The sequence below is a fragment of the Rhinopithecus roxellana genome, chromosome 10, assembly GCF_007565055.1.
Source record: "Rhinopithecus roxellana isolate Shanxi Qingling chromosome 10, ASM756505v1, whole genome shotgun sequence".
Lineage (NCBI taxonomy): Eukaryota > Metazoa > Chordata > Mammalia > Primates > Cercopithecidae > Rhinopithecus > Rhinopithecus roxellana.
Genome location: NC_044558.1, coordinates 37,947,177 through 37,960,791, shown reverse-complemented (window position 1 = coordinate 37,960,791; position 13,615 = coordinate 37,947,177). Strand labels below are relative to the sequence as shown.

Below are 13,615 nucleotides of genomic sequence, written 5' to 3'. Positions count from 1 at the left end.
ATCTGTCTTTATTTTCAATACTGTTAAGCTTTTAATTAATAGAAAACCACCATGGGTTGCTTCTTTAGAATACCACTAAATGTTAGAGACATCGTATACTGTACAGGAGTGTCACTACTGGATGAGGATGTCTGGGAATTCATATGGATGAAATTCCATTCCACCACAGCAGTTTCTGAGAAGAAAATATTATTGGAAGCCTTAACTTGCAGTGATGACAGGAATTTATTAAATAGGTAGGTCAACTGATTTTCTAAATTTGTTTCTGTAACAAAAGTATTCTCTGTTAATCAAATTGCTGTGAAATTGCTTTTATTTACTTGAATATATGTTAGTTATTTTAAAATATATCTTCCTAAAGGTGAGGAAAACTGCCATGTTAAAGACTAAAGCTATTTGATTTCAGAGGTTATATCTTTTTATGACTAATTATTTTATATAATTTATATATGTTTAAGAAAATATTTCATTATAAAAGGAAGTGTTCAGTATAAAGAGTTTTAAAGGAGAATTTGCATCATCAAACCAGAATTGTGATTTGTCCTTCCACAAGATTTTTTTAGAGTTTAATGTTTTTAGTTAAAATACCATGAGTTTGATCCTCTCTCTTTTATAAACAAATGTGTTCTATTTATAAGTTTGCATTATTAAAGATTACACTAGATTATTCTTTTGAAGAATATGACAAACTAGGTCCTACAATTTTAGTAAGATTATAAAAATGTTTAAGTTATTGGACTAAAAATTTTTACAAAATTCTATCTTTGTAGGCTTCTAAATCTGTCACTGAATTCTGAGGTGGTGCTGGATCAAGATGCAATTGATGTCATAATCCATGTAGCTCGAAATCCACATGGCCGAGACCTTGCCTGGAAGTTTTTCAGAGATAAATGGAAGATACTAAATACCAGGTAGACATAAGAATTCTTACTTGAATGAGTAAATTAAAGCTGAAATATGAGGAATAAAGGCCCAAGTTTTGTATTAAAGCTAAGATCCATGCAATAGGATTAGATTTTAAAATACTCAACCAGGATGAATGTTGCCACTCCTGTGAAACTCAAAATTACTTTTTAAATGCTATAATATATTTCCTTTATTAAAATTGATAGCCTTAATTAATTATATGTGCAAACATTTGGAGTATAAAAGGTTTAACTCAGCAACTTTCCTGGAAAACCTATCAACCTGTCCAAAGTTGAAGACACTGTATCATAAAACCCTTATATCTTGAATATGTTATAGAAATGATTTATAAATACAGTGCTATTATAAAAATAAAACTTTAATTACTTCCATATAATTGTTTTAAATTTTCTTTAAATATAAGTATCTTAAAATACCTGAATAAAACCATGATGTAGAGAAGTAATATTAATCATTTGAATCATTGTATAATTCCAGTTGCAGTAAAATTTATTCCCAGGACATCTTGTTTCATGGTGAGAATTCTTTAGCCCCAACTTTATAAGATATTTCATTATGCATTTAAATATATTATAATACACGCTAATTTATTACTCTGATCATCTCTATGGCCTATTAAAATTCAATTTATTATAGAGCGTGTAAATGCTGCTTTTTTTAAACTTAAATGATCCCAGACAGTACGCAGACCTATTGTTCTGTCTCTGAAAAGCTAGTGTGCAATCTTTATTATTTTTAAGCATACCTTCATCAGTTACCCTGGTATAATGAGTTCAATTAGAATGGCTGTGTCGAATTAAAACACTCTATCCTTAGGTATTTCATTGTGAGGAAACACTGATATTTCTATAAGACACTTTGACTTTTTTAATATTTTCAGCTCAGATCTTGTAATAGTTGGATGATTAAAGCTTGCTTTGCTTCTGTGCATATAATAGAGCGAATAGTCAAACACTTAAGGTAAAATTAATGTATGCAAACATCTAACTTAAAAGAATATCAAATATCTACCAATACACAGTTTCTTTAGGGAGTGGCTTTGTAAATCAGAGTTCAGGGCAATGCAATTATAGGCATATATAGTTTATTTCCTACCAAAAAATTATTGGTTCCTGATATGCTTATTTTGTCTCACTGAATCCATGATTTCCATCCTATCTAAAAATACAGTGATGTTTACTTTGACAGATAGCAGCATAATCTTCATGGGCTTCTGCTCCTCTGTCGATTTTTTGAATGCTGGCATTCACAGAGCTCTGTTGAAGGCACCCTTCTTCTCACTCTACAAGTTCTTCTTGATTTTAGATGTCTTCTACTCTCATGGTTTCAATTACTCCCAAATCTGTATCTCTAATTCAGACATTGTCCCTACTTTTCTCCTTGTGATGGATTATTGCCCATCGAGGTTGCCTTTATGAGTGTGCCTGCAAAGCTAAATCCATGATTTTTCTCTTATCCTCCTTTTCACAGTAAATCTTGTAGCCATCCACCAATTGCTCAAGCCCAACATCTGGAAGTCTAATAGGCGTCCCCTTTTCTCTTGTCATATATAACAATTAGACTTTAGGTCGTGTCAGTTGAACAGTTTCTAAAGTTCGTTGAATTCTTCCTCTCTTTTTTTGCGACGACTTCCCTAATGCAGGTTCTCATCTCTTCCCAGTACTCTTACAATAATAGCCTTCTGTCTCACTGCCTCTATAATTACACAAACACACTTTAGCCTCTTCCGTTTATCCCAAGAATCTTTCAGAAAAGCAAATGTGATATTTCCCTGCTATAAAACTTTCTAAGTGAGATTTATAATCTAAGTTCCTTAATATGTCCTCTGCATATTTTCTCAGTGTCTTCTTCTTCAATCCCCAGGCTCACAGTGTATCAGTGTATGGACTAATTTTTGTTTGTTTGTTTTTTGAGACAGGGTCTCACTCTGTCACCCAGGCTGGAGTGCAGTGGCACAATCACAGCTCTTTGCAGCCTTGACGTCCTGAGCTCAGGTGATCCTTCCACTTTAGTCTCCTGAGTAGCTGGGACTACATACATACACCACCACGCCTGGCTAATTTTTCTATTTTTTATATAGACAAGGTTTCCCCATGTTGCCCAGGCTGGTCTCGAACTCCTGGGCTCAAGCAATCCACCTGCCTTGGCTTCCCAAAAGTGCTGGGATCATAGGCGTGAGCCATCGTCTTGGCCTGTATGCACTGTTAATATCAAACTACTTGTAGTTGTCTGCACAAACCATGTCTTTTCACATCTCTTTGTTTATGTTCATCTTCTGCCTAAACTTACATTCTTCCCTGTTGTTCATAACTACTCCATGGTCAATCTAGATGCCATTACCTCCCAGAAGCCATTCCCAAGACCCTACAGATAAAGAGATCCTCTCTGAGCACTGTGTATAATTTTATCAACACCTCATTTAGCCACAATACATGGAAATTATCTGATTACATGTCAAACTCTTCAACTAGATAGTATAATACCTTCAAGGGACAGACTGTACCTTATTATTATCGTCACAGGACAATATAAGTAAAAACAACTAATACCTCTTTAGAAAATAAAAATGTCATTTGCCTGGATAGTTGGACAATTTTGTACCCACATACTGATTGAAAGTGATCAGTTTTATTATTATTGAATGGCTATTTGCTTGCTTTTACCTAGCTTTTTTTTTTTTTTTTCCTGTGGAATAGTTCAATGGTAGAATTATAACAAATCTCAGTGGTCATCTAGCTCAGCCTTCTCATTTTATAGATAAGAGAACTAAATTCTACAGAAACTTAATTAAATCTTATATTAGATACTTAAGATCCCACAAGTTATGGAAGCATTAGAAAACCTCTTGTAACAGTGTGTAGATCCTTGTCTTTAAAAATCCAGAGTCTTATTTTTATTGTACTTACCTTAGTTGTAAAAGTATGATGACCTGTGATAGGTATCCTTAGCATAGTAGGGACGAATCAGTCAAATGAGAATTCTTTTCAATTCACTGACACAAGTTGTTCCTTGCCTTGGGTCAAAAGTCAAGTAATTGTGTTTGTGGTACAAGGATTAGGCAATCCAAATGAACAAGTAGATGTTATACTTTAATGTGCACATGAAAAAGCTAATATTTTGGACAGTATTTTTGAGAATGCATTTTGCCTCAGTTTGTAAGAATAAAATATGAAAATGCCAGTGTCAATTATGACTAATCATACCAAAGGATCTGACAGTGCCCAAGATGATCCTGCAGCTCCTCTTGCCTTTGTTGGAATCATTTTCCCTTCCAATGAGCTAGGTTGCTTTGTGATTGAAAGTTTTAAAATATTTTGTTCTCAGGCCTTGCCTTGGAAATATACTGTTAATCCCTAAATCCAGTTATAGAGGGCTCCTTTAAAAAATTTGCTACAACTTAGACTTCTCTGAAACACTGTGAGCCATATTAGGTGGGAACTGATGATATCCCATAGCCATAACTCTTTGTCCCTCCCCAAATCCCTAGAGAAATGGACTTGAGTGCTCAGAGATCTGGCCATCTCTGACAACATTGATCAAATGGAATCCTTGAGAAGAACTCTAAAAAATCTTTAGAGTAATATTTTTGTAATTACTACCTGTATTAACATTAAGATTCTTTTTTTCTTTTGAGGTACGGAGAAGCATTGTTTATGAATTCCAAACTTATCAGTGGTGTCACAGAATTTCTTAATACTGAAGGTGAACTCAAAGAGGTAAATATTTTAAGATGAGGTCTAATTATTTTCTTTTATAAACATTTGAAATTATGCATTTACTTCAGTCATTTCTTTCCGACAGATTCATATCCATTCCTTTTACTTACACATGCACACCACACACACACAAACACACACATACACAGACACATGTTAAAGGCTACTGAATTCATAATTTGCAAGGAGTATTTTTAACATATCAAACATTGAAAGCCTGCAAGAAATGTTTGAATGTAATAATTTTCAAACCTGGAGATCCACAGTCCACTTCAGAGATCACTGATCCAATCAGATATTCCTCAAATGATTCTATTAACCCACTGTAGGATTCACTAAACAACAAAGCCATCCTGTTAATGACTCAATATTTGTATAACGGACGAAGGTTGGTGTTGAGATACAGACCATGTGTCTCACTGCTTTTTGGTTAGCCTTAAACAGAAAATGGACCTACTGTACATAATAATATTGCTTTGTGCTATGTAGCCTCTTAAATGAAACAAATTCTTATGTGTAGAAAGGAGCATATCTGGTAATACATATTGAGATTAATAAGTTGTTTTAAAATTGCTTGGTACAATCACAAATGAATTTCATTAATGAAAATAAACTTGATTTTTAAGGACTGGTGTCCAGATTACGGAGTATTTAACATTTCCTTACTATGTTATTTCTGGTTTATTACTCTGGAAATTTAAGCCAGCTAGTTTTGTTTGCTTGTTTTGCCATTAAGTCACATTACTAATATAGAGAGATGAGAAATGGGGAGAGGGTTAAGGAGGAAGGAAAAAATAAGCAAAATATAGACTCTTTTAATTGATTACAGTAGATCACGCTTCAAACATTGATTGCCTTTTCTTGTGCTCCTGTTCTCCATTGTAAAATATAGCTGATATTTGACATTGAGAATGATGGTTTTCTTAGTTTTCACTGACAGAATGCTTAATGCTGTGCCCCGCAGCTAATCACACTGAGCACCATTCCCTAGAAGCATCAACCCTGGCACCATCCTTAATGTCTTCTAATATTGTCCAGTTTCCTGTGATTATCCTGCGTGCACTAACTTGGATTCTTTCACACCATGAGCTAAGCTAAGCTAAGTCTCTGATTGTAATGATTTGAAATTCAGTCCTTATCCCTGCTATGTGTGTTCCCAACCCTGAAGGATTAAATTCGAATGCCCCGGAACATATTTTACTATTTTTTAAATAAAGGAAGCTAAATGGAAAGGACTGTTTTCATATCCACCAAAAACAGAAAGAAAGAACAATTAAATTAATGATTGCTTCCAATTTTCTCTGTATTTAAATGAAGTACGTTTAATTTCATGATTTCACATTCAATAATATGGGAATGAAAGACTCATTTAGTCACAACCTCTGCAGCCATTGAAGTGAACACAAAGCGAAATCTCTCCCTCTTCTCTTCTCTCCTGTTTGCTCCCTTGGTTCTCTGTGCTTCTCTCCTTCTCTTTTATCTCCTCTCCTCCCTACCTCTCATCCTTCTCTTATTTTTCTTCTTACTTTCCTCTAACTCTGTCTGCCTTTCATATTTTCCTGGACTTGGTAACACCCAGGCCATGAAAAGAAAATATTTTAGACATTTAATTGATTTTATCACATACTGACTGTTTTGTCTTACATATTTCACTGATTTATTAAATTTTTACACTTTATTTAATTGCTATTTCAGATGTTTCAAAGTGCTCCTATAATGAAGGGTATAATTTCAAAGTTGAAACTAAATTATGGCTTTTATTTCATTATCTACAAAGCAGCTAACAACACAATGCAGTCCCTAAGTGGCATGAGGAATGAATCTCTTCACTCTGGAGTTATTTACTCTGGCTTTGCAGTTTAACAGGTGCTGCCTGGGGCTTTTTAATACTTACATCATCTATAAGATTGAGGAACACTATTGTCAGATGGGGTGGGGGTTTTGGTTTTTATGATGATAACCTCCCTTTCTTAAATAGAAAAGGCTGACGAGAATGCAGTCGCATTCTACCATAACCCATAAACCTCATAAGCAGAAAGCCCAATGTCCTCCCTGTGGATATGGCATATTCTTATTTCTAAGAGTTTATAGATCAAAAGGGAATCAGCATCCTTATGAATTCTGAAAACTCATTCCAGATTTTAATGATCTTCATCAGCTTTAGGTGAATTCAGTAAAGACACTTACATTGTTCCATGGTTTTCTCCCAAAAACAGTATTCTAGTACCTGAAACTGGAGTTTCCTTTTAATTTTAATTGAATGGCTCTAGCAATTTGAACAATATTTCTCCATAAAGCAATCTGTCATTTATTTAATTTTAAACTAATGGAGACAATCTTCTGGAACCTCAGAGGCCCTTGCCATTTTTCCACATTAATGACCATTAACCAATCTTTTCACATGCCCATTTTTCTGCTTTTTAAACCTAGCATACCTCACTGTTGTGGAGGAGCATAGATCCTGTGCATCGAAGACATCACATTTACAGTTTTAATATTGAAGATACTAACTTTATAATAGGGCAATAGTTAATTCTATTCATTTACATATTTACTAAGAGTATATTATGTTTTACAATCTACTCTAAAAATAATTTATCTTATGATAGGATGCCCTGAAATAAGAGGAAATTTTAATGCTAAAATCTTTTTAATAGAAAAATTAACAAACATGCTTCAAAATTTTATGCTAAAAAGGTAGGGAACACAAACAACATTGCCATTTTACTAAATGTTATTTTATAAAAGTGCCTAAACTTGCAACATTTTAAAATAAAAGCATATCATGGTATAGTTAGAAAACAATAAAAGAAAAAAACAGTAATGATGTAGGGTCCAGCCCTACGAGACTTAGCAGGTATTCTCCCCATTTGCGGAGATGAGAGATTGTAAGAAATAAAGACACAAGACAAAGAGATAAGGAGAAAACAGCTGGGTCCAGGGGACCACTCCCATCAAGACACGGAGACCGGTAGTGGCCCCAAATGGCTGGGCGTGCTGATATTTATTGTATTCAAGACAAGGGGGCAGGGTAAGGAGGATGAGTCATCCAAGTGATTGATAAGGTCAAGCAATCACGTGATCATGGGACAGGGGCCCTTCCCTTTTAGGTAACCAAAGCAGAGAGGGAAGGCAGCATATGTCAGCGTTTTCTTCTATGCACTTATAAGAAAGATCAAAGACTTTCACTATTTCTTCCACTGCTATCTACTACGAATTTCAAAGAGGAACCAGGAGTATGGGAGGAACATGAAAGTGGACACGGAGCATGACCATTAAGCACAGCACCACAGGGAGGGATTTAAGCCTCCAGATGACTGCGGGCAGGCCTGGATAATATCCAGCCTCCCACAAGATGCTGGTGGAGCAGAGTGTTCCCTGACTCCTCCAAGGAAAGGAGACTCCCTTTTGCAGTCTGCTAAGTAACAGTGCCTTCCCAGGCACTGGCATTACCACTTGACCAAGGAGCCCTCAAGCGGCCCTTATGCGGGCGGGATAGAAGGCTCACCTCTTGCCTTCTAGGTCACTTCTCACAATGTCCCTTCGGCACCTGACCCTATACTTGCCTGTTATTCCTAGGTTATATTAGTAATGCAACAAAGAGTAATATTAAAAGCTAATGATTAATAATGTTTATACTAATGATTGATAATTGTCCATGGTCATTTCTATATCTAATTTGTATTATAACTATTATTTATTCTAACAATTTTCTTTATTATACTGCTAAAGTTTGTGCCTTCAGTCTCTTGCCTTGGCACCTGGGTAATCCTTTGCCCACAAATGGCAGCATAAATCCTACCAAAGAGTGGAAGAAACAAGCAAACTAGAATGCTAACCACCTTTCTTTTACCTCAAGCCCCCTAAAGTGAGGCAGGGGTTTGTAAGGCACTGTGAGTGTGCACTAGGGCCAGTCAGAAGCAATTCCAACCACATGTTGGATATCAGAGCTATGGAGAATTACAGGACATAAGATCAATTAATGGCAACTGTGGAAAGAAGGCCAGATGTGTTCTGATGAATAAGTTCCTCTTAAGATGCATATGAGGCACCTCAAACTCTCTGAGCCCACAAGGGGAGTATTTACCGTGCTTAAATCATGATTTAAGAAGTGAATCTCTGGAGACACACCAGTTCACATTTTCTATTGAGAGTTATTTTGCAGGATAATCCAACCTACTCTCCTTCTGTCAATAAACGTTCATATTCAAACCCATAGTTTGCCTTTGAGAAGGACTTAAGAGTTTTACTTCATGCGTTTAGGCTGGCTTACCATCTCATAAGGAAACCAAGAGCATGCTCCACAGAGTTAAAGTTGCTAAAGGGTCATTTATGACTCTCTGCTGTATTCAGTGACTGCCTAGGAAAAAAATGTAATAATTCAGAATATACTTTAAAAGGAGTATAAGCAATTTTTTTATGATTGACCTATAACATGTAAATAATGCAATTACAATATCGTATTTTATAATAAAACAAAATTCAAAATGAATCAAAATGTATTACTTTTTGCTTTAAGGATATAGACTGGATGAGTCTGAACATAAATATATAAGTACAAATGTATTCTTATGTTAATCAGATAAAGCTTAAAATTATGAGTCAAGTACTTCCATTAGACTTCCCCTTTATATATATGTGTATCTATATTTCTATTGCTATGGCATAATGCCTGTAATATTTATTAATATTTATTAACTCCAATCCCTTTGCTTCTTCCTTTTTTCTTAATATATGTAATTTGGTCAAATGCCATATCAGTTTTAAGGACAACACCCATAATTCTTTGTTATACATTGCCTATTTTACATGTTTGTTATAAAAGCACAGTGTTTTTGAAATCTTCTAAAGGATGTACCTCTGAGATACAGTTATCTATTGCTAATGCTGCTGGGCAAAGGGCTTTGGAGGAAAGCAGAGTAAAAACTCTGAGAAAATCCATCAGTATCATGGAATCAAAGTAACGCTTATAAATAAACTAAGCTACCCATGAACTAATTTCTAAAATAATTCAGAAAGTTATAACCACATTTTAACTCCATCCTCCACCACCATTTCTGCCTGCCCCTGAGTCAATCTTGATACACTGCATCTCTCTCCTGGCATATCCTCCATGTGGCGCCCACCATATGATGAATCACACCCCACACTAATTACACCACATAATGTTTCTGTGTTGCAAGTTGATTTTTCACATTTGTCTATTAGCATCACAATTGTTAGTTCGTTGCCAGCTTCTTAAGATATATCAAACAGAAAGGAAAAACTTCTGGTATTTAATCTTGAAGTAAAATCTTGGAGTATTTCCAGAGTATGTGAACTCTCTAAATAAAATTTTATGTCAAAAATATGGCAAAACATTTAAAAATTATAACTTAAATGCTCAGATTCTCTAGCTAAATAAGACCATATCCCTCCTTTATTATTTCAAAATCTAGTTACACAGGTGATTGCCGTGTCATTAATCATCCAGTTTTCATAGCACCATTGCTTTTTCTCCACCAGACAATACTTTGGTTATTCCTTGACATCAAAGATAATGTCAAGCCCAATATCATTCATTTGGAGAAGATGAAAAATAATTTTCTCTCTACTGACAAAATGTGAACTTTAATCCTTATATTCAGTGTTTAAGGCTACTTGGTGCATTGTATACGCATTGAAGTTAGAACTAGTCCTTGCCACAATCCCATCAACTGCTTTTAAAATGATCAATTAAATGTCTGTTTTAATATCTAATTGTGAAACATGAAGCTGAATTTGGAGCTATTTAAGTTGTAATGTCTACTCTTCTTTTTTTGTTCCAAAATCAATTACATCATAACTAATTGACATAATCTGTAATATTTCATTTTGTTACCAAACTCACTCCACAATATTAAATATGTCTTCTATAGTGGTTGTGGCATTTGTTTCAAATATATTGGGTTTCTTTATTTTTTAAATAGATTCTTGTTCATGTATGTTGGACATGAGTTCATTTTAAGACAGGCAGATTTACCATTCAAAAATTTCTTTTTCCAGCTCAAGAACTTCATGAAGAACTATGATGGTGTAGCTGCTGCTTCTTTCTCAAGAGCTGTGGAAACTGTCGAAGCCAATGTACGCTGGAAAATGCTTTACCAAGATGAGCTTTTCCAATGGTTAGGAAAAGCTCTAAGACACTAATATATGTATCTTATAAACAATTCAACTCGAATTTTATGAGAAGACACGTTTTTTGTGGAATGAGGAAAATGTACTACATGGATAATGGCCAGATTTTCAGTGTTAACATGTGGGAGGAATTTTTTTTTTTTTCTTTAGTTTTTAGTTTTGGGTTTTGGGGGATTTTTTTTTTTTCATTCATTCTGTTCTGTTTCTCTACTGGGTGTTCCTCTCTAAAGAAACTCTTGCAAGTGAAACTAGCCATGATTGCTTCAGCTGTACATTCCTTGCTGTACAGGACCAAATATGATAGTGATGCATGTTGATGTTACAGTCAATTTGGAAAAACATATTCAGAATATTCTCTGCATGGATATATGGTCCTGCCTGTGTTCCAGCATGCTTATTTCAAATGTCCAATGTTGTGTGTGAATATATGTTACATCCAGGATGGGCATTATGCAAAAGCACAAAGATTATATATGACAATCAGTGTTGCAACGAAAGAAAAACTAAAAGCAGAAATGATATTCTCAATTTTGGGCAATGTGAGAAGTAAAATAGCCCTTGAAGTGATGAACATCACTTAATTTCAGCACTTGGATTGTCTGGCAATGATTACTGTGTTGCTAACTCATTTTCTTTGAGTTAAAGCTGTGTATACATTTTAAAAGGCATATAGATAGTGTATGCATATGTATATGTACATAGGGAAGCCCCATATGTATATAGTATGTTGTATACTGCACATGTACAAAGAATGTCTTCAGATCAAAGAAAATTTATCTCTTTTTATAAACTTAAGGACAGTTGCAAAAGGCTTCAAGGAATTTATCTCAACATTATTCTTTCTATGTCGTGACTAAATTTCTCAACTGTTATGAATTTTTCATCTACTTCTTGAACAGTGGTCTATTCTACTACATGAAGATGAATACAAACAAAATTTTTGTATAAACTAACCACTCTTCCAGTTCTCCTGTGACAGTCTTACATATAGATTCTGCCATCATTTTTGTCAAAGTTCCTTTCGCATGAAACAATTACGTAAACTTATAATTATTAGTGCTGAAAAACAGTTTATTTTCCATCTTGTTTTCCTACCTTATGTTGAGTAGTCCAGAGAGTTAAAAATTCTCTGAGTGTTGGTTTTTAAGTCTGTTTTGCTCTAATCCTCCATTAAGCAAGCATACCTCAAGTGGGTCTATTAGCATTTAATGACCTTTTATGCCAGTTGTGCCATCCCTTAGGATGAAAAGTTCCTTTTCTTGTGTTAATGTGCAAAGCTTTTCTTTTGGCACTGACAACTGTGTTCTACCTGGGAATTTTGAATTGCCATTTTCATGGCTGTGTGTTATGTAACACAAATGTTTTTAAATGGTATTCTCACCCAGTAGGCCAGCTCGCCAAACATTGCTTAGATGCTTCAAAATTAGCATATTTTAAGTTTACCAGTATAAAATACCAGTGCAACTACTCTACATAGCCAAATGTTTGTAAATCACTTCTTATTTTCCTGAGGTTTTTCACTCCTCCAAATCTTACAAATCATTGAAAGAAATATATTCTAACAGTACTCACTGAATAGTGAAAATAATTAGACATTTTAGAAATCAGAGCCATAGAATTATTTTAAATTAGTAGAAAAGAGGAGCTATTTCCTAATCTATAAAGTACCACCTAAAATTGAATTTTATCATATAAGCAAATAATACCTATTAGTCATATCTAAATTTTTCAGCGCTTCATTCAATTAAAATACATGAATTTTAAATATTTTACATGATGTGAATAGGCATGATAATACTTAGTATAAAATCTAAACATTTTCCATTTATCAGAAATGATAAAATCCAGTTACTACATATCACATTTACAAAATCCTTATTTAAATGGGTAACTTCTAAAACATAACAGTAATAAGTATCACACTGCAATGCAGGTCCCAAATATGTGCTATGTCACCACTGAATCTATGTAATAGATAAGAAAAAATTACAGGTGGATGTCTTGCTTTGTGTCATGAATTACTAAAACCTCTTAGTAGTTGTGGTATATTTTTGAGTAAAATTACTATTTCCAGATTTGAGTTTGAAGGGCTTTTATAGTTGTATTTTCCTCCCCACTGTTAATAATCATAATCCTTTTTCAGTATTTTAGTGGCCTTGAACAACTGGTTTATCTACAATCTCAAATCCTAACTGTATAATTATGTGCAATGTTCAATACCTCATATAATACTTGTTCAACAGTATAGTGGTATCAGTGGCATTAAGATGGTGTTTTCGTTCTACATATTTTTCAATAATTTATTCTTTCTAATGTTGAAACTATATCAGGCTTTACCGGTTTTTTTAGTTGTTTAAATAAGTAATATTTTCAAAATAATAAAATAACCAATGATATCTCTTGGAATAATCTGTAAAATGTAGTTATAAAATTCTATTTTCTACTTAGAGTTTTTATCTTTTCTTTTTTGTCGGTTTTACAAATTATATATATGCATGAAATAACAAACTGTTGAAAGTGTCCAACCTCCAGCCATAGCAATTTGCTGTGCCAATATATGTACATAAAAAGTAGTTTCAATTAGAAAGGGCAACGTTATTTATCACATCGAGTATTAAACATTTCCAGGTAACTTGTAAATAAAAAGATTTCCCCATTTTTACACATTTTTTTCTTAAAATTTTTCTATAATCTTTGAAGTTTCTAAAATATACAATCTCAACCTCTAAGGCTAATATGTACAATACTAGGTCTATTCTTGAGTTTCAATAACATGTATTTTAGTTGGGTCATAAACTAGCATTAGTTTATATTGT

General features: G+C 34.0%; 1 protein-coding gene across 1 annotated transcript in view; it reads left to right on the top strand.

Annotated features, from left to right (window-relative positions):
* The window catches only part of TRHDE (thyrotropin releasing hormone degrading enzyme), a 427,994-nt gene extending 414,748 nt beyond the window's left edge, over positions 1-13,246 (top strand). The window contains exons 16-19 of the mRNA XM_010353807.2: positions 69-236; positions 771-911; positions 4,562-4,643; positions 10,668-13,246. Of these exons, the coding sequence (XP_010352109.2) occupies positions 69-236; positions 771-911; positions 4,562-4,643; positions 10,668-10,811 (535 nt within the window). The 3' untranslated portion in view covers positions 10,812-13,246. The remainder of the gene's footprint in view (positions 1-68; positions 237-770; positions 912-4,561; positions 4,644-10,667) is intronic.
* Positions 13,247-13,615: the final 369 nt, after the last annotated feature.